This window comes from Syngnathoides biaculeatus, chromosome 23, assembly GCF_019802595.1.
Source record: "Syngnathoides biaculeatus isolate LvHL_M chromosome 23, ASM1980259v1, whole genome shotgun sequence".
NCBI lineage: Eukaryota > Metazoa > Chordata > Actinopteri > Syngnathiformes > Syngnathidae > Syngnathoides > Syngnathoides biaculeatus.
The window spans coordinates 15,089,974-15,115,680 of NC_084662.1; the positions used below are offsets into that span (position 1 = coordinate 15,089,974).

Sequence of the window (25,707 nt, forward strand, 5' to 3'; positions counted from 1 at the left end):
CAATTACACCTACGGGCAATTTACAGTGTACAATTAACGTTGCATGTTTTTGGAATGTGGGAGGAAACCGGAGCACCCGGAGGAAACCCACGGGGAGAACATGCAAACTCCACACAGGTGGGTCCGGGATTGAACCCGGAACCCTCAGAACTGTGAGGCCAACGCTTTACCAGCTGAGCCACCGTGCAAAGTCATCATAGCAATATAAAATGACTTGAACTGACCTTCCCATAATGCGATTAAACACGGGCCTTTGGCAACCATCATCAGCAGTTAAAATGTCTGTATCCCTCTAATGTAGAATATTTAGACTAGGGGTCACCAACATTTTTGAGGGTGAGGGCTACTTCGTGAGCACCAATTGTACGAAGGGGTACATGACCTGTTTGCGGAAAACTTCCAAAATAACAAAACCTCCTCATACTTTACAAATAGATAACTATACAAAATTATTTTTAAAAATTCATTAACCGGAGCAAGTCAGATTCAAAATTTAAAGCCCAAATAATAATATTAATCAAAATAAATTTGTGAACTGTGCTATTTTAGAACATTAGACATGGCGCCTTACAATGGTCACACACAGGGACTCTATAACGGAATAACGAACCAAGTAATCAAGACAAAAACACATTAGCGTAAATTAATCGGTATCACTCCACTCTTGCGCAGCGCTGACATTTCAATCAGGAAGCATCCAGTCATTTAAGAAACCACGTGACTAGTTGGTTTCATCTGATAAAAGTGAGAGACTTACGGTACAGGAGAAGACAGATCATCATCCATCCTGTTGTTGAACTCCGCCAGACAAACTAATAAGCTCAGTCACAAGCACCACAAATCATGGCATAATGTGACCACATTTGGATTTAATCCATTTGTGACAAATCACTCTGTTTTCTATCAAAGGCTCAGCACAGAAGACAAAGTGAGGAAAAAATGTGAAGCTTTAAAGACATTTTTAGATACAGAAAATACTGCTGCATTGTGTCACGGGGGCAGACGGAAAAATATCTTACATTTACATGTAAGAAAAATGAAGTGCACCTCGCCTCGTCCACTTAAATGGCTACTAAAATGTGCTTGCATTCTGCTGTGTAAAAAAAAAAAATAAAGCCACACCAGTGCTCTTTAGAGGAATGAATGAGTCACAACTGATCACACCAAACTTGACATCCAAGCTGACACGGAGAAGGCAGAGAGTCAGACTAAAAAGAAATGGTGTCTTTATGCAGCGATAGCAAGTGGGTGTAAGATCTAGGAGTTCCATTTCACTTCTCTTGCCATCTTAGCACAGCCACCCACCACTTTCGCTCAACATGGTGAACTTGGATGGAGGGAAGAGCAGAAATAAGACTTGCACTCAAACACCCACCTTCTGTAAGGAAGTACCTTGAAGTGATTAAGTGGAAAAGGGGGGCAGTGGAACTGCTTTCAGGTTAAAGCTCCTTGGGAAGGAAACAAAGCAGTGCATGTTACAGAAGGGGTGTGTGGGTGGGGTTGGAACAAAACAAAGACCACTAAGAACTCGAGCTTTCAATGCACACTTCAGGGCACACAAGGTGGGACGACTGAGCTACTGGGAAAAAAATATTACTAGGGGCCTTATTTACTAAGGCTTGTAAGTGCAAAAACGGGCAACCGTCTGAATTTTCCTCTCGGGTAAACATTTAGAGACATCGTCAATTCAGCAATGCAATTTTGGAGCTTCAGAATGATCTAAAGCTACGGTCATAATATCTTCCGGTCCTATTTCAGGACACTGTAGACAAAACTGGATGGTTGTGAGACAAAATAAGAGGAAGGGATGGGCAAACCTGACAGGCCGTGATTGTGGAGGATGCCCAGCGAGATGTTTAAACTGTCAAATAATTTGTCATGCCAGTCGCAGTGCAGATGAGGAATCTAGTTGGTGGCAATAAAATGGGGCGAACGGTGAATTAAAAGACCAAAAATTTAAATTGTAAATGTAATAGGCCATAACACAACTTGGAGGTGCTCCGTGACGGGACAGCATAATTATTCACCCAGCATCTCACACTTACCATCTACAACTATTCTAACACTAAGTCATGAATTTGATTTAGTGCTGTGGGATGCCGCTTTATAAACAGTGATGTTGGCTTTGTGTGTGAGCAAGTGAGAGCACGAGAGAGAGAGAGAGAGAAATTGAGAGAGAGAGAGAGAGAGAGAGAGAGAGAGAGAGAGAGAGAGAGACTCATTCTCTGAAAGCGCCAGCAAACACACTTGGTCCAAGAGGTGAATTAGTGTTGGTAATAAAATATTTGTTGTACAACAGTGTACGTATGTGTCGATGATGACTCAGAAACATGGCCACGCAAGGCACTTCATTTGACCCCAACGGGCCAACAAATGTGCTCCAAAGCTGTTTTACATCCATCTTCTATTCATAGAATGCCCTCATAACATGACGGGGCGAAGGGGATCATACTGGCTATTATGGTTTAGCACACACTGTGAGACCGTCGACTTTAGCAAGACAAAAATGTGGAGAAACAAAATAGTCAACATCCCACACCGCGCTGCGTCTCAGACAAACAGTGATGCAGTGGCCGGAGGTAACAGAGTAAACGGCAAAGGGCTGGCCAAACCATCTATGAAAAATGCCATTAAACTCTTCCTGCATTTGGTGGTAACAACTGTTGCTCAGCTCTCTCTCTCCCAAGGCATTTTTTCACATGTTGTGTCCCATGTTAATTTTAATATTACAGAAGATGGGCAGATGCATATAATTACTACACAGCTGGGATGAGTTAAATGAAAGAAAACATGGAATTTATGTGTTTTATGTTCACCAGCAAATTATCGACAGCAATAAACTTCTCGTCTGTTAGTTAGCAATATGTTTGCCACTTCCATTAACGCTTCCAATTCCATCAATGGAAAATCCATTTCCGTCTGTGGTTCTTTCCAAAATTTTCCATGCCGAGAACCTACCAAAAGCACAAAACCCTCTTTTAGTTTATCACGAGTCTTAGGTTCTGGACCAAGACGGCAACAAGTGAATTCCGAAAAGTAGGAGCCGGGTTTTTTTTCCTCACCACTTTTACCACTTTTCAGTTGCCAGCAGTGTGTACAATCTGTTGGATTGAGTGAGGAACATACATATAATTTAATGCCCGTTATTTGTGTCAGGGTAAAAGATCACAATCTTAGTAGATCACATGCAACGTGCCCACCAACAGCCCATGCAATCTGTTAAAGTGAACACGCAATTTAGTGCTCGGTGTTTGGGACATTAATAAATCAGGCCTGAAGAGATTGTCACTGAATTTTACACATGACTAATGTCAGTCCACATTTTATTTTATTTATTTATTTTTTTTTAAATGTATGGCTGAGCTAAAGCAGGCAGCATATCATCTTATGTCATTCACCTTCAGTATTAGTCTCTCCTCACACAGATTTTTAATGGGTAGTCAAAGCAGGGTAATTCCATAAAACGCCTCTTGTCCCCTCCTTACACATGAAGTGTAATGCGGGATGCTGACAATATGGATTTAATACCAAGGCTCATTTGCTATCCACTTGAAGCACGCACCCTGACTGATACTATGCACTTTTGAATCCTCAGGCCCATGTGTCCTTGTGTTGTCTGTCTGCTGCTTCAGGGAGGCTTGTGCGTGGGGGGTTGAATCAAAGGCGGAGAGGATGGAGTGATATTCTAGTTAAGATTCAGGGCTGTTGTGGCTAGAGGCATCTCTCAAACCTATTGTGAATTGCCCTGCAAATCCAGTGTGCAGTTGTCTATTAGATAAAAAGCCCACATCAAAGAATGAATGCAGGGTTACCAAACCGCTGGCTGGTTTGAGAGTTGAACTCTGTTATGCAGTCCGTAAAAGTTGGTAGCCGTTTCCTTTGAAAAATTAAGGTAGTTTCTGAACTAAGTCAGCAGATACATTCTTACCCACCCATTTTTGTGTCAAGAAAGACAAAGAATGGGAATGAAAAATCCATAATGAGTATTGTTAAAGTATAGCAGCCATAAGTGAGGAAAGATGGAGTATTCACGTCTCTCTCTCTCTCTCTCTCTCTCTCTCTCTCTCTCTCTCTCTCTCTCTCTCTCTCTCTCTCTCTCTCTCTCTCTCTCTCTCTCTCTCTCTCTCTCTCTCTCTCTCTCTCTCTCTCTCTCTCTCTCTCTCTCTCTCTCTCTCCCATGAAAGAAAAATGTTACGTTCATGCTTCACTCGTTGCATAATGTCCTTTTGTGAGTGGGTGCAGATAATGGATTCAGGTAAAGAGCGTTTGTCAAAGGACAGTAAGGTCTTGCCACAGGTCTTTTTCATCTTCTGCAGCAAAAGACTTGACACCAGAAGTGTGAAGTCACTGAGCCACAAGGAAGCTCTAGACAGACAGCACTCAGGTAATGAGACAAGCCACAGTGGGGTAATCAATGTCTTTTAGCTTTACCACTACAAACCACCATCTTTACAGAAGAAAAAAAAGGACTGTCATATGGGTGACAAAATAATTGTGAGTTGACAAGGACTAGGACATGGTGAAAAGTGTCCAAAGTAATTTCATACTAGCCTGGTGACATGTTTAGATTGTGTTTCCTTGTACCTAGAAGAAATGGATCTGGGTAAAACCTAGTCTGAAAGATACTCCACAAACACGCACAATGTCATCTAACTAGACAATGATTTATGTGTCTAATTTAAAGTATTGGTCCAAAATGTGTTAACTCGATCAGATTAAATGAAAGGAAAATTGCTCAATAACCACTGAGCTAATGTGAAGTTACGACGCATGCATCCATACACATTCATTGCGTGATTCAGTTGTGAGTTAGGAACTATATTGCAAATAGCAAAAATCAGCGAATTGACATTCACTGATTTCTATGACTGCACATCAAGTTTGAATAAGCAGGAAAATACCACCAATGAGCAGTTTATGCAAATACATGGTGTCCAGCATATGTTGTTGTTTTTAATTCAAACGCAGCTTTTAAAGTTTGGACTTCTGAGATAGACTGTGATATTTAAAAAAGTATTAAGAAAAATGATTTTAGAATCCCTGTCCTAAAAATAAGTGCAGGGGTACCTCGACGGACACTTGTCATCAATTTCGTGGGGCCCATGGTGAAAAAAGATTAATAAATTCACAAAGAAGTTGCACTTAGTCATCCAGTCATAGCTCAGCTAGCGTGTGACTGGATTCGGTGACGAAGCAACAGGAAGTTAATCACAGGTGAAGATTGACGTCCCTCCTAATCAATGGAGAGATGTGATGCCAGGAAGCTGGTACGTAGATCGGGAATGGAAAGTCGCTCTATCGTGCCGCTTTCAAACCCAGAAACAGTACTGGATGTTTATGTTAGGTGGAATCCAGTGGCTATTTTTTTTCCTTATATTTCTAATTACCAATTTTGTCATTATTAAAACACCACGAGTCTCTTTAAACTACTTATTCACATAGACACTATCATGATGAACCTTTGGGTGAATGTGCTGTATAACTATAACCAACAATTTATATAATACTATATTACAGTAGAGATTAGATTATTAAAAGGAGACATGAACGTTCATGAGTCCTTTTATGAGCTGTTGGTATACAAGTTAATGGCTCAATAGATATGACTTGTATTCATTTAAAAAAGGTATGCATATGCATCTACCACACATAGCATAATCAAAAAATAAGTTGGAATGGGTTAAGGGTGCCAAAAGAGATTTTCAATAACTAAAGAAAAGAGCGCTTAAAGCTATACAACTTAATGGGAAAAATAATTCCAGGAATCTGTAAGAGCTTAGAAATTTCCCCCCTACAAATCGAATGGATGCTCCAAGTTCTTTCTAAGAAGTATATGGGTTTTTGCAAATTATGAATACAGATCACTGAGAAATCAGACAACAATATATGGAAATGATTATTAGTGGGTGAATATTTAAAATGCAGTGACAATAAAAAGAACTAAGAACGACAACTACTCACTATACCCTAAGCATCATTCTTATGCTTTTACAAATGTGTGTTTATTTTTTTCCACTTCTATTTGTCAGCAGTGTCTCCTTATTACATGGGCATGAACAGTGCTTGGTGTAAATAAAACCTCATAACAACCATTGAATTAGCTTACTTGCAACAGATGGGTTGCGAGTGATAGCACAGCTAGACAATAAACTAGGGACGATCAAATTTTTTCCAAAGCTGCACTTTAGGAAGCATGTACAACCATACCAGATGGTGAGTGAGCATTTCACTGCAAAAAAACAACAACAACGGAGGCAGTAAGACAACAAATGACATAAAAAGCTTTTACAAACTCTTTCCAACAACAAAAAAAATAACAATGACGCCCCCTATCCCCTCCATGGTACCTACTTGGCTTACAAAGGCACAATTTCCACAACTATGTCAGTCTGGTTTCCAAGCATTTCTAACCTAACTGGAACAACAAAAGCTGACTTGGCTCAAACTACCGAAGACAAATACCTTGTGTGTTTTTACATATTTGGCAAAATAAAGATGATTCTGATTCCACTTGGCTGCAGTGCTTAGTAGTGCCGCTATCCACAATACTTGTCTTCCAACACAGATTCCGTAGGGCACAAAAGTATTGTCAGACACAAACTGTGCAAGTTCTCCCACTTAGAACGATGAGATGCCTGTAATTTTCATCATAAGTATACCTTACCTATGAGACAAAAAGAATCCAGAAAATCACAGTCTGATTTTTAAAGAAATTATCAGTAAATTATAATGGAACATAATTATTTGGTCAATAAAAAAAATGTCAACTCCATACTTTGTTATACACACTTAGTTGATAAGGACAGAGGTCTAACGTTTTCTATAAGTCTTCACAAGGTTTTCACACACTGTTGCTGGTATTTTGGCCTATTCCTCTATGCAGATCTCTAGAAAAGTGGGGCTTGGGGCTGTCGCTTGGCAACACAGAGTTTCAACTCCCTTCAAAGATTTACTATGAGATTCTATGGGACTAAGAAAGCTTCCAGTAGGATAGATATCAATTACAGTGGCACCTCTACTTACTAACGAATCTAGTAACAATAAATTCAGGTTATGAAACGTCTCCTCTGCAGGATACCAAAGGAAAAAATGGGAGCTGGATTCGCAGGCCCCAAATTCCACCGAACGCAAACATCCTGCATCTTGGTTTGTGTGGTGCAATACAGCTGGTCTCCCGTTAGAATTACAGTAGATTATTTCTTATATGTTCTTGAATTTCAGCTTTTTGAAATCTTTTCGCTGACTTTATTTTGTCAAGCAGGTTCTATTTGACGTGTTTTCCTGATTGAACAGCTATAGAGGTAATCCATGGTCAGTGAAAATGAAATCCGCTTTCCATAAATATGCAATTAGCCACTGCTCATTTTTTATTTAAGATGAGGGAAATACTTTTTCACAGCTCTGTAAATACAAACGGCCTTCCTTGTCATTTAGGTTTGACTGATGTGGTCAATGCTTTTTTGGGAGTTTCCAGCAGTATTATTTCAAAGTGGAAACCTGACATCTGTAAAACAAAGGCAAGTAGATGTGAGCCACCAACGCACCACCAAGACAGAAAGTGTGGTGAGCCTTCAGAGTCAGCCACCATACCAAAAATACCCCGACATTTGGACTTTGACAAAGCTTATTCTCAAAGACCACAGTGGCACTTTCCTCTTCAGATAAAACTGGACCAAACAATGGCAGAAAAACACCCCCAAAAGAATAATGGCACAACATGGTTCTTTCACTGTCGGGCTGCTTTCAGATTTCTCCAGTGGGCTACCAGTTGATTTTTTTTCCTAGTCAATGACTTTGCAAATGTGGAAAATCTGAATGCGAGATGCGTCTGAAAGATAATTGTGTGATTGGAGGAAGAAAAAAATTTTGTAATTTGGAAAGAAAATGAGGACTTTAATGTCCACGTCTCAGCCAAGGAACACATCAACCTAGCAACAGACAAAGGCCAACACATAACTGCAGTCTGTGACGGAAATGGCCCCCAACAGGAATCTACAGTCAACCTATCATAAAGTGGAGGATTGTGCTACTCTGAATGAGAGTCAGATACCAGTTCCCCTACATAAAGATCCCACATAACTGAGATTTGACTGTAAGGTGACCGGATGGTCTCTTAACAACACAATAGAACTGATGAAGTTCCAGTGAATTTAATAGATCAACATTCTAAAGACAGAGGAGGGGCATGACGCCTATTATCATAATACAGATAACAAAACCATCAGTGACAAGTTGAAGTGGCCAAAATCTTAAATAGCAACGCTGCCACAGGAAGAGATACTTGTAAAATTGGATCCAATCCATAAACCCTGATCATTACAACAAGAGTGCAGGGGCAAGGTTTTCAATTGATCTCTATGCGAGCAAAGCATCAAATGAATTGTGCTCTGACCTCCCAAAGACACCCTTGAAGATGGCTAAACTGTGTTTTCGAGGATAAAAGCTGCTTTTTTATTTTTTCCAGAGGCACACCCCACCTGAGACCTAGGCGGTGAAGATTATTTATTTGAACATTATGAAACCAATAGAGGAAGGAAATAAAATAAAACCTAATTCCTTCCTAAAGAAGAATCTGGGATTATGACAAGACACTCATTATTTAAAAGATTAAGATCAGGCAGGGGAAGGCACAAGTGTCATGAAGCAAAATGGCAAAGCACAAGTGTTATACCAATCAAAAAAGTTGCATTTTTATAGAAATGCCTAGGCAAACAATAGACATGGGCAGTCCATCTCTGTCAGTCATACCTGCAAATCAGGAGTGCTACCTTGTACCCTTTGGACTGACTATTGTAGTATCACGCCTCTAATGCTACCCTAGCTTGTTGATTCATCAGGTGCAGAGGCTCCCTTGCAACTACAAAGAGTGTTTTTTCTGTGATGTTTTTTGGACTACTGTCTGGCGAGTTTTTTGCCTCTGTTTTGTCACGCTGCGATAGTTCCTTGTTCTCTCTTGCCTGTTTCTCTACAAAATGTAATTGAGACATTTCCCCAATATAAGCATGCCTCCCACATCATTAAGCACATCCATCCTTGACATGACACAAACTAATACAAGAGCCCTTCAATGAATTCCTACAATTTCACGTGGCTACTTTTTCAATATTGTTTGACAAAAATGATACAGTTTCAGGTTTATTACTATTACTATTGCCATCATAATCAGAGATTAATGATAACATGATAAAAGTCAAGCTAAACAACACTACAGACAACTACAGTGGTGCCTAGACTTACAAGTTTAATTTCTTTCATGACCATGCTCAAAAATGAAAAATGAAAGTGAAATCCTTCCCATCTCAAATTAACTTTCCCCAATGAAATGAATGAAAAAGCAATTAATTAAGAGAAATAACACTGTACTCTAAAATGTAAATGTAGAATACTTTAAAAAATGTAAAGAAAAAAATCTTTTGTGTAATTAGGGCCGAAAGTCTCACATAACACATGCACACACAAATGCACACACACTTATATTGTGATAATTAACATTCAGTCAGTCACTCTTTGATTCCAACTCCTAAAACAATTCACTTAGAAACTCACAGTCAGTGCCACTAACAAAATAATAATAACTGGTACTGATAATCTATTGTAAAATGTTCTCCTTGCCAGAACCCATGAAATGCTTCAAAAGGTTTTTCCAAGAAAATTGAGTAGCACCACAGATGCTTAGCCTGCTTTCACCCCTCGGGCCAAAAGGCCAACAACAATTCTTATCCTGCCCTCGAACGCAACCAACACACCTCGTGTGAACTATGACATGTTTTAGATATTCTCCTTCCAGGAAGATCCCCCATAACTCCACTCCCAAGGGAAATTCCCTTCAAATCTATACAGTATCACCTTCAGGGTGGGGTAAAAAGTCCTTTAGACATGGCTACTCTTGGCAAGCTAAATACCCAGACTTTCCAGCTGACCATTTAGTTTCCTGACAAAAAGCTTTAAGGAGTTTACCTCTTCCCCCTCAACCCCACCCCACGCACAGGTTAAACTAATGTTTTTTTTCCCCAAACTCAATTGCACTCTTTCCATTTTTTTATGTGGCACCAATGGCGTTTGAAATATACCCGATATACTTCACAAGGTCAGTCGCCTACAACATATCCCACCAGGCAACTTTGGATTGGTTCGAAAACATTATATGAACTGTAAATGTTGTTCAAGGCAAGATTAAAATTGGTCCTTCTTTCTTTCTACTTTTCAGATTATTTAAATTCTATCCAAAAGTTTGTAAATGTCCTCAATTTAAACGAACATTTGGATTTTGTCCAAAAATAAGAGCACTCATTTAAAATCCAATTATATTCAAAACAATGTTAAACAACGTTAGTACACTTATGCAGAATAAAACTCTCCTATGCCGTGAAGTGGGATAATAATTGTTTAAACATCACCTAGTGTCTTGCAACTACAAGTAAATAAAGGAAAGAGCCTCAGGTACTTGAGCAACCAGTTCAGGATGTACCCTGCCTCCTGCCCAAAGGCAACTGGAATTGGCACAAGCACTCCTGTGACCCGCATGAGGATAAGCAGCTAAGAAAATGGATGGATGGATGGATGATCTACTATTATACTAGTCTATTAAATGCAATATGTAAGTGCATGTCTATGAGCAGATCCAAGTTCTGACTGACAATTGGTTATCACTAGTCATGAAATTAAAAAAAAAATATTTACCTTGCGTGAAGCCTGAATGTCGAAGAACGGCTTATTTCGGACACTGAAGGGTTCCTTCGTTTTGTCGATCTGTCCCGTCTTCATTTTTTCCATCCGTGGAGAAATTATCTCTTTTTCAATGCATAACAACCGGATATTGAAATCACATTGGCCTACGGGTTGTCCCTGAAACAAAGACAAAGTGAAGCTTACATAAATAAAAATAAATACACAAAAATGCTAAACACAAAAATTGCAGGTCACATCAAAACAACAATAGGAACGTCTTGACACAAGTACTGCAGAATGTGAACTACAAACTAATTTGTGGTTGCTTCTTGGTCAGTGAAATTCTTTTCAGGGTTAAGATGACAGTGACATCAACAAACAGGACATTGAATTCCAAAATGCTTTGTTACTATGACAACGTGTTCCTTTCCGTAATGACTACCCATGGCGGTACTTGTTAAGCTCCAAAGAACCTGAGCCATCTCCTACCTTTCAAACTGCTAAGCAGCTACAGTATGGAGCCATCATGGTAATTTTATTATTTCATTAACATGAGTTTCAGTTTGTGTCTTTCAGGGACCACATTTTAGTTCTTTGACACGGTGCAGAAAATGTGACAGATTAAAATTCTGATCTTGATTGACTGTACTGTGAAAGATAATCGCTAAACGTTACTCTCAAAAGCTATTTGCCTTTCAATTGATATTTTAAGATGAACCTTAAACTGGACTGGAACTATTACATGCGGCACTTGCAGGCAGAGTTATTGTGCTTAATACAAGTCAGTCATAATAACAGCAGTTCAGAACACTCAGTGCTCTTAGTCCATAAAAAAATACATAATTTATTTTTGGGGGAAATGAAAGGGAATGCAGTCAAAAACTCAATAAATTGTCATTTTAGAGTGTATCCTTCTCTATATATGATCACTACCATGTGTTATTTGGAGTATTCCTCAGTAGTATATGCGGTAGATGTGTATATATACACAGATGTATTTACCATACCGTATGTATTTAAAACATATACTGTATCAATATTTAAAGAAAGTTAAGCAACCACCATATTTGGTTTCTCCCTAAATAAGTTGTATTCGGTAGCAAATAAGAAAACATAAAATGACTTACAAGTTATATATCTGTACTTCTCCCTTAAACCCGATCACTGTAATTTCAACTAAATGTGCTTCAGTCAAGCCGCTGTAAATAATTCATAGTTGTTTCAGTATGTAGCTGTAAATCTAGGAATAGCCATGTGTATTGCATTACATCTCCTCTTTCTTCATAAACTTCATGCAGAATTTAGATTTAACTGCAGCCACATCAGATTGAAGATGTACTTCACTTTCTGACAAGACCCCAGCAACAACATATCTTTGCATTTCCCCACTTAAATCTTTAAATTTCAAACCTTTTCTGCTTTTACATTATGCCTTTACTGTTTGATCCTCAACCCTGTGCCAACCCCCATTCCTGCTGGATCATTGAATTAACTCTTACCATGTGCGTTTTTTGTAGTGATGTTTTATATTAAATTTCTTTGCAAAAAAATGTTTAAAAACCTAAATATATATCTACTGGACTATTTACAAGGGCACAGCGAGTAGGACAGTAGAGAGCCTCTGTTGTATTAGTATTCTGCCTGGTACCTGCAGAAAAGGTCAGTGCACAAGGGATTTTGAGGTAATCATTGGATAGGGGAAGAGGCAAGGGATATCTGTTGACTGTGCAAGCGGAGGTGGGTGGCGAATAATTATTTCAAATTAGATGTAATAATTTGAAGGGCTGTCCGGTGAGCCATTCTCATATTTATTAATAACATCATAAAAGAAACGTTACATATGACACAAGGTAACAAGGCTTGATGATATCAATCCATCCATCAATTTTCTAAACTACCTTATGTGAAATTCATGTACCGCGATATGATTTGCATCTATTTCGGATGTCGATAAAAATGCCAAATCGTCCTCGGTGCTTGTATCACACATTCAGCACCATCTGTCAGCCATGTCACTGGGACAGTGCAAGATGTAAGTGTAGATGATTCAAGGCGTGTGCTATGTGCCTGAGCAACACAAAAACCCAGCAGACATTCTTCCAACACTGCATCGATTAAAGAATGCTTTGAATAATTGATAATAATCTTAAAAAGGAAAAAAACCCTTAAGCCAATGAGAAAAAAAAAAAAAAAAAAAAAAAACTTTCCTCCAGAAATGTGATACCTGTAACCTGGCAATGTAAAGTGTACATAAAAATTGTACACAGACTTGTCAATTGCCAAAACAGAATTGGGCTAACCTACATAATTCATCACCTCGTGAAAGCGACCTTCGATTGCCCCCCACAACTTGGCGTGCGTCTACTAACTGCACGGAATTATCACACACATCCCCAAGCACCACTGATGTAAGTTTGGATAAACTTTAAAACTTTTCATTTACATTTAATCTTTTTTTTTATTATGTTTATCTATAATACATTTATACTGCAAAAGATACAAAACAATTTTGCAGAGTATTGAGTGCTTTTAGGCCACAAAAAAGTGTCAAATGCCTACGCATGAAATTAATTCACGTAGTGCATAGAGGAAAATAGTCAAAGCTTTTCTAACGAGTGCATTAAAAATAAATCGTGTTTAATCAAAATCAGTCATCTGAGTCATCAAATAAGTCATCACTAAGATCATCAGTTTTTACTTTGGAGTAGAATGAGCAACACAAAAGCACACACAACAGCCTATTTTTTGAAATGACGGAACAAATGAGACATTGAATTATAATCAATTTCAGTTTATGCATTTGCGCTACTCTCAATCCAAAATAATGCCTTGAGTTTTTTTTATCAGATTAATCAAAAAGTTACTTGACAGATTAATCAATTATTGAAATAACCATTAGTTGTAGCCCTACTTTCAATAGATGGCCATTTCCAATAAATAATGTCAGCTACTGATATAAACTGTACTGAGCTATTTAAATGGCTCTTGTTTTGTTGGTTGATGACAAATGATAGATTCGTAACTGTTGCAAACGATACAGATGGATTTGAATTCAACTCTAAAAACATCTCCAGTTATTTATAATTTGATTCCCTTCAATTATTGCTGCATCAACTCATAGCTTATGACGATAATGCCATCACAGCAAAAATCTTACAGCACAGACTGGGAAAAGCAGTAATAACAACCGCGTTCATATATTTCAGTCTGTTACATAACTCCCATTGCTGTTAAAGTAAGAATACATCAAGAATCTATATATATAAATCTCATTAAAAGTTAAACACCTGAGTGCTGGAGGAACACAAGGCTTTTTCTACCAAAAACTGCTGCAACAAGTACGGTAAGAAATGGTGAATAAGACAGTGAATAACAATTCCTCTAGTGTCTTTTGTGAAAACGTTATTTTGACTGTCGGGTATATTTTGAAACAAATGCCGCTCAGCAGCGTTAATAAATGAAATCTATGCTGAACTAGTCGAGAGTTTTCATGTGCCGATTCAATCATAGAAGTGCTATACTAAAATCAGTCAACAAGACAAGAATAATTCACAAGCAACAATGTTTATTCTACAGGCATTTCAAAGCCAATTTTCTTTAACCTTCTGTAGTCCACGAAGACTGAAGTTGTATTTGTTATTGCCGTAATTTTCAGTCACAGATGGAAAATAAAATTCAGTTTTTTCTCTTGCATTAAATAATGTATACATAGAAGAGCCCAGATTTCAGGATATATACACGCAATAGAGTATATTATTTTATATCCAACTTGTGACTAGTATAGGATTTGAAACAGACATCCTTTAAAGGAGACTGATTTGCACTGTTTAAGATATGCCAAATGAAGATAAATATACAAGCATATTGTTTTGGATTATAATGGTTGATTATATCGGGATTAGTTATTGCATGCTGTAAATGAACCACTATTATATAGTTCTTTATCTAGACCATCACACTGCCCAGAGCGCTTAACAAAACCTCACATTCACCCATTCACACACGCCCAAACACACACACGCACGCATGTACACTAATGGGTGACTGCTGCCATGCGAGGCGGTCCGAGGCGCACTGGGAGCAAATCAGAGTTTAATGTCTTGCCCAAGGACACTTAGATACATGGACAGTCGTAGCCAGGATTCTATCCAGTAACCCCTCGGTCAATAGACAACCTGCTCTACCTACAGTACTCAGCCAGTCTGGTAACAGTACCATTGTTTTCTTACTAACTAATTTTTTCTTGTGTCTGTGCAATTTAAATGGAAAAGGACAATAACTAATAAATAGTTATGCACTGTGTGGAAGCTGATGTATATCTGAAAATTGATCTGGCAAGAATAAACGTTTATTTCTATTGAAATCAGTGTCGAACTCAAAATGATCCTGTAGTAGGCAAGGGCACGCACTCACCATTATATTGTAATCAAAAGAACCCCTGGATAGGTTGCCTTGATTTTGCAAACAACTTGGGTCTTACATCAGACCATGGACCTCGCAGGTGGTATCATCTTCCTTCTGCTACACTCAGGATGAGACCTTAGCGTCAAGAGGCAGCCCACTACAAATAATGAAGAAGGCTAATAATGGCCATTTCAGATCAATACAACACTGCTTTAGCGGCCAACTTGGGGGACTCATGTAGAGTGTCTAACCAATGCCTGACATCTTAACAAAAGACGCTCCTGTCAGAGTGGTGTTTTCATTGAGCCATTTACTCGGGTGATCGATGGAGAGCTGGGGGACAGCGGACCAAAATAACCGGGAAAGCTACATTTATCAGTTTCTGTTCTTTTTAGGTATTTACCACACCCGTGACCCAAGTGAGGATAAGCAGCAAAGAAAATAGTTAAATGGATGAGGAAAGAAACTGCGGCTTCCTAAACTGATAATTGACTGATCATCTGTTTCTGTTCCTGCCTGATTGTTGTTAGCAGAAATCAGATCAGTCTGGAAAGTTAATTCATTTACAGTTACGGAGGGATATTAAAAGGCTTATAATGTCCTCAGCCGGTTCAAGAGAGAATGGCCAAAGTCAAATATGGTGAGATGGACAGATGGATGTATTCGGTCGGAGTTTTCAATTAATATTTGACTGTGAACTGATACAACAGAAAATATCTATGGATTTTCGGCAAGTAAACATGATGGATAGTGCCCAACCAAATTACACACACGCCTGCCAGTGTAATGATCACTTCATTTCAGGTAGGAACTATTCTTCTCAATCTCAAATTACAAAGAAGTATTTAGAATGCCAAATTGGCTCATTTGAGAACAATGCGTATTAAAAAAAAAAACATCTGTCGCAGAGGTTTACGGAGGATAAGTGTGGCCGCAATTGCTTCCGTGTTCCGTAGAGATGACTGTCCCTTTCTTTTTTTTTTTTTCCGTGGAGACAACTCCAATCATAGTTGATGAATGTGAGTTTGTGTAAAACCAGGGGTCATTCATTTAAATATTGGTATTTGTATTGAATGCTAGCTGAAAAGATCGATGGATTCCGGCAAAGGATAACGTGTGGCCGAACGCTTCCGTGTTCACAAGCCGTCAACCCGTCACTATCTGGGATTTATTCCTGATTAAGAACAGATCCAGCAACAAAGTATTTGTACATTCCCAGACTTTTATACACTTTGAAAAGTTTCCGTGTAAATCTTGATGACTTACTCACCAGATACATGTGTAGATCTAGTTGTCCAAGACAAGCAGAAGCGAATTAACAATCCAATTTGTTATCCGCGAAAACATCGACTTCGCCTTTAAATAGGGTCCACTGTGCCAAGTTTATCTAATTTTTCCACATACCTTCGTTTATTTTCAACTTCTAAATGTCTAATGGTATCGGACAAGATTCTGGGCGTCATGCTATAAGATGTATTTTCGTGTCGTCTCCAAACAACTTAGCATTGAACAATTCTTTGTTTGACTGGCAATATGGTGAGGTACACAAAAGTCACGTGATTTTATAGGTGCGCGAGCTCTATAAGGTGTGTAATGCGACAAGGAGTGGAGTTGAGGACCAGCGGGCAGACTGATGGTTGTATCAAATAATGCAGAGAATAATTACATAAACAATTTTGCCATGTGCTATTAAGATATTAAATTGTTCATTTCATGTTGGGTTTTGAAAACCAGCATTTATCTTCAATCATCTATGCAATTTCAATCCATACAACCAAGAATTACATAGTTCATGTTACCTTTGAAAAAAGGAGAAATTCTATAGTCTATATAAAATTACAATTGCTGGTACTGAATGATGTTGTCACGCATGTATTTATTCAACTGTCGGACGCATCACAGAGCTGCGGCGATATCCAACGTTTACCGGGTTCTTATCTTCTGTTATGGCTCTGATGCAGCTATTTTGTGGGATCTCTGCATAAATGGGGCTCATCTAGAAGACAGTTCCTCATAAAACTACTCACATTGAATTTGATGATGTCGTATATCAGATAGCGGGGGACGGGTTTGCCATTCACCTTGTCAATGATCATCTCCTGCAGGGAGAAGAGAGTCCAGTGAAAAATCCAAGTGGATAAAACAGTGCCTTCCTGAAAACATGGTACATGTGCATACTTAATTATAATTACATAGAATTAAAAGACCATCTGTGCGCCATACAGCCCATGGGGTGCAGTGAGGGAAGAATGAGTTCTCCTGTGGGGATATATGTTCAGAGAGCCCTGTGGCAATAAGTGGGATATGAGCGTGAGTGCTTAGGGTAAGGTCAGACGAAAGAGGCTGAAATAGCACAAAATATCAATTATGCAAGGCTCTCAAGTTGAGACTAAGGTGAAACAGTGACGGATTACACTGGGCAAACTGAGCACTGGTGTTTAAACATCTTACGCAACCGTGCAGTGTGATAACAGCCAAGGATGGACTTGAAAGATTTGCATCCTGTGCCATGGCTAGTTCCACACCCACAAAATATGTTACATTTTTTCTCAAGTTGCAGACAAAAACTGATGCTCAGTGTCTTAGCAAATGGATTTTAAGGACTAAAATATACATCCGTCTTGACCACACAAAACGTTAGCCATGTTTGACAAAAACAGAGCATCACATGAATAATTTTGGAGGAACAATCTAGGATTAATGTGTTTGTTTGCGGTTTTGAATCAGAAAATACATTTCTCTGGAAAAAAAAAAGTAGGTAAAGTACAAAGTAGGTCCCATAGCGGTCTCACAAAAGATGAATTGTTTTGCCCTTTCTTAGAGGGAAGTATACCACAGAAAGTAGATAAGAACGTTCAATTAAATTCTGTTAAAGGAATGGTGGGAGTTTTCTTTTTTAAACTGCTTCAGAATGCAAACGTTCACAATACTGTGGGTAAACCTCTGTGCATCACAAAAAAAAAAAAAATCTAATGCTCATCGTAAAAATAACTTAAAATTGACAAAAGTAATAATACATCAACATAAATCAGGTTAGGTTTATTTGTGTGGTCAAATAGAATTATCTTGGAAACAAATTAATGATGATAATGAAAATGGTTTAGACAAAAATCATGGACTTGACTTTATATTAAAAAATGTTTAACCTCGTAAGGGAATTGAGAACAGTTTCCCATTTAGTATACCAACCAAGCAGCAATTTAGGATTCGGTGTCTCACCTAAGGATACTTTCGACAGAGGACAACGGTAGTTTTATTGCGCAACCTTCTGAGGGAATCAAATAAACAATTTCCATGACTCAATAATAACATTTTAGCATGTCTCCACGGGTATTCTGGCTTACGATCATTAGCAAACCAAAACTTTCTCTCGGGTGCCTCCTCCAGACTGGATGTTTCAGCTCCTTTCACAGATGTCTAATAGTATTTATGTTAGGACTTTAAAGGACTGTCTGATGTTTTACTCTTGGCCATTTTCATCTGCTGTTTTTGTGTCTGTATCCTGTTGGAAAATCCAAAACCAGTGACTGTGACCAACCTTCCTGACACATTTTGCATCAAAATACCTTCATATTACTGTATTAAGATTTCCGTTTCATCAGCACCGGTTTAAGACACACCGTGCCCGACTGAGCAAAGCAGTCTAAGAATATAACTGAGTTTGCTGTTAGTTTTTGTACATATGGCGCAGGAAAAATTGTTGTCCATTTGTGTAGGTCTCTGATGCCTCAATCATGTTATTAAAAATGTAAAAGCTGATTTGTAAAATTTATCAGTCTATGAATAGCAGACATGATTTGTAGGTGTGCCTGGAAAAGTGAGAAATTGGGGAAGGGTGTCATCACTAAGCATCTGGTGCAATGAACCACTGACCAGGCAGACAGCAATGGATGAATACATTAGTGTGACCAATGAAAGCTGCCATTACGTTGCCATCCAGTGATGAAATTGGCCTAAGATAGGCAAAACCACTAAACCAGTGCTTGTAGGCTGAAGATGAAACCAATCAGAGAACACAGCAGGACTTAAACAGAGCTCACTATAAATAGAAAAACACGTCCTCTTTCTGGATACTAAGAGCCAGAAGCATAAACCGATAGAAACACACAAAAATAAAACAAGTTCTTATAAATCTCAACACACAACCACACCTGGGCTTCAGGAGCATGAGAGAACTGTGATATTTAAAATAGGAAAATGCATCAAATATAAAACAGTGCAGAGAATACTTCACCTTTTTTAGACAGCAGTTGAGACTACTACCATTTGAAAAAGACTGATTACCTTGACAAAACAGAATAAACTGTTGAGGGTTAATAAATAAACTATGATTAAAACTGGAAAAATGTAGTATTGCCCTTGCAAAGTCAACTATGACTACCGTATTTAGCATCCGTGAGAGCAGTAAAAAGAAACCAAAGATGACATCAGATGTATGTTACAGTGCTAATAAGGCGCAATGTGGCCCAGATAGCAGTGATATTTTTGCTCTTACAAAGAGGACTAGGACAGAAGTGTGAGTTTATTCATCATTAGAAGACTGGCGTTATCGTATACACAGAGAACGCAGAAAAACGTCAGTGTTAAATCTCATGAGTCATTTGCGTGATCACTACCTCAGCAGTCACAAAAATTCTTACTTGCTATTTTGCAAACATTGTTGGCTGATTGTTTCATGAACTTGAAATAAAACAGTAAAAGTGTATAAATTTTTATTTACATTCACATTAGCAATAGTGTGATAAATATGCCACCAAAAGGTTCTGACGTTTTTTGCTATCAGTTCTGTAACTTATTACTTACAGTACAAACTTTACAGGACTTTGTTCACCTGATGCTGCTAATTCAAACCCAAATGACTGAAGAAACCGTTCATTGCCATGTCTTCGGTGTAAACAGTTTTCATGAAAAGGATGCACTTTCATCTCAAGCCGGTACATGGAAAAAAAAATTGGAAAAGAAAAACCTTTCACAAAAACTTGATTTATGGGCAGAAGTCTGTTAATAGTTGTTTGTTCAGCTATTCATCCATCCATTTTCTTAGCCACTTATCCTCACAAGGGCCGCAGGGAGTGCTGGAGCCTATCCCAGCAGTCAACAGGCAGGAGGCAGGGTACATACTGAACTGGTTGCCAGCCAATCGCAGGGCACACAGAGACAAACAACCACACTCACAATCACACCTCGGGGCAATTTAGAGTGTCCAATTAATGTTGCATGTTTTTTTTGGGATGTGGGAGGAAACAGGAGTGCCCGGAGAAAACCCACGCAGGCACGTGGAGAACATGAAACTCCACACAGGCAGGTCCGGGATTGAACCCGGGACCTCAGAACTGTGAGGCCAAAGCTTTACCAGCCGATCCACCGTGCTGCCTGTTCAGCTATTATTCAGTTAATTTTGGGGATTGACAAAATATGCAATATCACTAAATTATTAAAAGTTAAGAGTATTTGGAATGTTGATATTTTAGCAAAAAAAAACATGAAGATGACATAGATGATTTCCTTTCACACATAAAATTACATAAAATGATTTGACGGGCCAGATCTGGTGCCTGGGCCTTGAGTGTGACATCGGGATCTTACTAATACTTAAGTGCCCCATCATCAAGTTATAGCACCTATCCAATATAACCTTGTGGAGTCAGCCATTATGTCAATCATTTCGACATGATCAGCAGAAATTTTAATAATTAATATCAGAAATTGCTGACTCACTTTGTCATATTTAAGCCTACCAGCATGAAGTGGCAAAGTATTTTTCCTGGTAAAGCTTGGTATTGCAGGATGAGGTCACAATACAGTTACTGCCCCAGCAAACACACCGCTAAGCATTACGACGCAACACAGAGCACAACAGAAAAAGGAACAGTGCGGGAAAAACTGTCAAATCCACTATTAGCTATTTCCCCAGGACACAGAAGGATGATTTTCATGTCAGCTATATATGTGAGGGGCCGACTGCCAGATTGTAAAATTTCTGGCCTGAGGTTTTGAAAATCCATATCAATTATCGGGAAGACTGAGCAGCAGGGATAGCAGAGTAAGGTTATGAACGTTAGTTGCTGTTCCAATCCATACAGGGACTGATAGAATTTTCTCAAGCGGCAATGAAACTGCAAGAAATACAACAGTGACAAAGACAGTCAATGTTATGAGAAAGAAAACTTACCCCATCTAAGAGCGTATTTGATAGATGGACGCGTGGATCCTTCCGGAAAGGAAACTCTAAATTGGGTATGTGAAAGACTGTATTATCTCTGTCAATCATGAATACTTCATCTTTCCCGCTGATCACCATCATATACCTGTTGGAGGAGAGCAGATCATTAGCGGTTTGCATGGCATAGTTTTGACATGTTCCTCGCAGATGAAAGAACATTATCTTGGCGAAATAAGAGTAAATGATATCCTGCAATTTACCACAAATGGCACTCATTCACAAAAAAAAAAAAAAAAAAAAAAAAAACAAAGCACAAACACTGCTATGAAACTCATCTACGCCCTGCACCATGGGTGGGTTGTTACTGTGATTCCATCGATCTCCCGGACACCCCAATAAACGATAATATGGTGATAAATGATCCTGTCTATGCCATCATTACAAGGGTTACATATCTCTTTATTATATTGACTGTTTAACGAAGACAATTTTTAAGTATTTTTTAAGGCAACTTTAATTGAATTTACTTTACATTCAATAAATGAGAAAAACATGATGATTAGAATTTAAAAGTCCCAAAATGACGAGAGAATTTTGTGAGCTAAAGAAATTTGTGGCAACACGGTGCAGTTCTGTGGGCTGGGATTCAAATCCCGGCCTGCCTGTGTGCTGTTTTGCATGTTCTGTGTGCCGGTGTGGGTTTTCGCCGGGTACTCCGGTTTCCTCCCACATCCCAAGACATTTGTGGTAGGTTGATTGAAGACTCTAAATTGCCTCTAGGTGTGATTTACAAATTGTGTTTTGTGTCCCTAAACCAATTTAACTATGTATAAGAACTCTTAATGCCTTGGATTTGAATTGCTTTTATTAAGTCCTTTGAGCCAAGCTATTGTGAGAAGGCACCGTGTCGTGGTGGACCTGACTTGGCTAGAAATGTCTCTTAAATGTTAAGCAATATGGAGGCTCCATTGCACACCTCTTACAGACCTCGTTAGCATTCCAAGACTGCACTTTAACAAAAGAAAATCCTAAGGATTAAATACAGGAGCCATAATGAGCAACCTTGATGTAACATTTTTCAAAGGTTAAGTAGAACCAATGTGCTTGTTCATAGAGACAAATAACTTTGCTCTTTAAACATTTAAGGGGATTTGTGGCATTAAAATATGAAGGGTGCATTTAAGGCACTTATAGTCCAGAGATAATACAAGGTGTCAGAATATGCTAAATTCTGAAAAGAAGGTCACATAACAGAGATGGATTTAGGATGACATCCCCGGTGATGATATAGATCTCTCATACCTGCTGTGCCTCCCTATCATTTCCACAAAGGGATTAGATGTGATAAATATCCTGTCAATACCAGCTGGTTCAAAGTGGCACACTTGACAAGCTGCCAAGGATCAGCCAGCATCAAATACCGCACCAGCTGATCATCTAATCACGCTTGGACTGATGTACGAGTCCCATAATTTCAGTAACTGCCAAAAGTTGTTGTCTAAATACTGTAAGGGAAACATCACGTACTTTGTGGTGGGAGTTATTCTATATACTGTACAATGGCAACAACGGATATTCCCCTCCTTTTTGTTGGGCCATTTTCATTGTCAAATGTTTGTTCGAGATAACGGGCTAATGGGAGGTTGTATAGAACAACAACAGTTAAAACGTTCAAAGAGGGAGGCAATACAAACCAAGCCCTGTCCAGAGTTCGTCTGGAAACAGCAGAGAATCATTAAAAATGTGGGAGGGTAAAGAAACAATGGTGTCTTCAGAGTGTTGGCCAGATACAGTTACGCATGTAAAAAGTTGCTTGAGGGGAGAGGAGACACATAATAAAAACATAAGCAAAAGATAAAAACGCTATGCAGACTCTGCTAAGCAAGAGGGGGAGAGGCAAATGTTTGAAATATCTGACAAATACTGATGCATACCAACCAGAAGGTACTCGTGTGCAATGAGTTCTTAAACAGGACCACTGCCTGTGAGAATCAAACAGAGAATTTCTCGCATTTTGTACAATGGCAAATAGGTGTGCAGTGTGCAGAAGCCATTCATTCCTCTGTTGCCTAATTGGGCCAGTTAGCCACAGCCAACCATGCCATGTTCACAAAAACATGGCAGGAGACCATTAATGCCCACTAACTCCATGTTCACTCTTTATTATGCTTTCACCCAATTCACATCAATCTGTCGACATACTGATTTGAACATCTGACAATATATTCGCTGACCAATCGTGGAAATGTTCAAACTGATGTCTATTGAGTCTCTGACTTTGTACTCCTCCTGCTTCAATCTTATCAGTATGCTTTGGTCCCAGACTCATAGCCTTTAGCCCTAATGAGAGACAGACATCTTCCCTGGTCAAGTCCGGGGGCACAACTGACAGATGAGTACCAGGGGAGGCTCATCATTACCAGTGCATCAATGTGCAAGACTGCTCTCTCATGCTGTTTTTCCACAAAGTGGTCCAAGTGGCTTGTAATAGATCTGGCTTACTTCTCCACTGAGTGATGTGATGTTGGAGTGCTGCATAAATAGCATCACATCATAGCAGTCTTACATACATTAGACTTTCCTTGACATTTTTGCTATTACATCTTACAGCACATGCCATGGCCACATAAGAGGGACCTCATTCAATTGTTCAAAGGTATCAGTCAGGAGAAGGGCATGAAATCTTCTTTTCCTTTCGGCTTGTCCCAATTAGGGGTCGCCACAGCGTGTCATCTTTTTCCATATAAGCCTATCTCGTGCATCTTCCTCTCTAACACCCACTGTCCTCTTGTCTTCCCTCACAACATCCATCAACCTTTTCTTAGGTCTTCCTCCCGGTCTTTTGCCTGGCAGCTCCATCCTCAGCAGCCTTCTTCCAACATACTCACTCTCTCGGCTCTGAACATGTCCAAACCATCAAAGACTGCTCTCTCTAACCTTGTCTCCAAAACATCCTTTGGCTGTCTCTCTAATGAGCTCATTTCTAATCCCATCCAACCTGTTCACACCAACCGAGAACTTCAACATCTTCATTTCTGCTACCTCAAGTTCTGCTTCCTGTTGTTTCTTCAGAGCCACCGTCTCTAATCCGTACATCATGGCCGGCTTCACCATTGTTGTATAAACTTTGCCCTTCATCCTGGCGGATACTCTTCTGTCACATAGAACACCAAACACCTTCGACCAACTGTTCCACCCTGCTTGGACCCGTTTCTGTATTGTTGACCCCAAGTATTTGAAGTCGTCCACCTTCGCTATCTCTTCTCCCTGGAGCTTCACTCTTCCTCCTCCGCCCCTCTCATTCACGCACATATATTCTGTTTTACTTACTAATCATCATTCCTCTCCTTTCCGGTGCGTACCTCCATCTTTCTAACTGTTCCTCCGCCTGTTCCCTGCTTTCACTGCAGATCACAATATCATCTGCGAACATCATGGTCCAAGGGGAATCCGGGTCTAACATCGTCTGTCAGCCTATCCATTACTACCGCAAACAGGAAAGTACTCAGCGCAGAACCCTCATGGAGTCCCACCTCCACCTTAAATTCTTCTGACACATCGACGGCACATCTCACCGCTGTTCTGCTGAGAAGGGCATGAAATAATTTCCAAAAAACAGTGAAGACAGTCATCATCGAGTGGAGAAAAAGTGTCACGACACTGAAATAACCAAGAAATTAATGCCCGTCTAAAATTGTTGACAAGGAGAAAACTGGTGATGGTGGCTGTCAAGAGGTAGACAAACTTTACAGAAGCCTGAGAGATTTCTGGCAAGTACTGGCAGTTTATTACACGTGATAAATATCTCCCCTCTTCTTCATGTGACTGGGCTACAGGATAGGCCAGCTGCACCTTTCTTATAATAAAAGCAGCCAAGACTGGCCTATATTTGAAGAAAAAAAAAACAACTTCACCAGAAGATTTAGGTTTTCAAATAGCTCAGCCAAAGTATTAAATTAATTTGCAGATGTATATATTTATATTTGTGTTTTTCCCCTCCCTAAAAGATTTCCTTTCATTTTTCAATTGATTTATAAAGGTTATATGTCACAAAGGCAAAAAAAAAGTTTTGAAATGATTTCGTTTGGCCTTGTTTTTTTTCCCTATCAGAAAAAAATTGCATTTCAAACAGGGTGCACAGAACTTTTTATAGCACTGTATAGCCAACTGCTAGGTGATGACTCATACCATATCATCATTGCGATAGTCTTGTTTTTTTTGAACAAGTGTTGGAGAATGTGGGGAGGAAATCAGGTCACAGGGAGAAGAGGAAGAGCACAGAAGATTTTCTGAAGACATTTAAAAGTTGAAACTTTCAGACTACACATTCCTTTACCTGACTCTTATAGCCCAGACGTCTCAATCATAGACGAGCACTAACTCGCTCTTCCTTGAAATAAAAGCACCTACACGATACTCAAATTTAAGTCATCAAAATTTACAGACACGAAGCACGTTTTACCAGAGTGCAT

General features: G+C 39.1%; 1 protein-coding gene across 1 annotated transcript in view; it reads right to left on the reverse strand.

Moving 5' to 3' along the window:
* The window catches only part of rngtt (RNA guanylyltransferase and 5'-phosphatase), an 81,717-nt gene that overhangs the window by 36,989 nt on the left and 19,021 nt on the right, over positions 1-25,707 (reverse strand). Inside the window, exons 9-11 of the mRNA XM_061812443.1 lie at positions 21,245-21,380; positions 17,100-17,171; positions 10,681-10,845 (exon numbers count right to left, since the gene is read on the reverse strand). Coding sequence (XP_061668427.1) covers positions 10,681-10,845; positions 17,100-17,171; positions 21,245-21,380 — 373 coding nt within the window. The remainder of the gene's footprint in view (positions 1-10,680; positions 10,846-17,099; positions 17,172-21,244; positions 21,381-25,707) is intronic.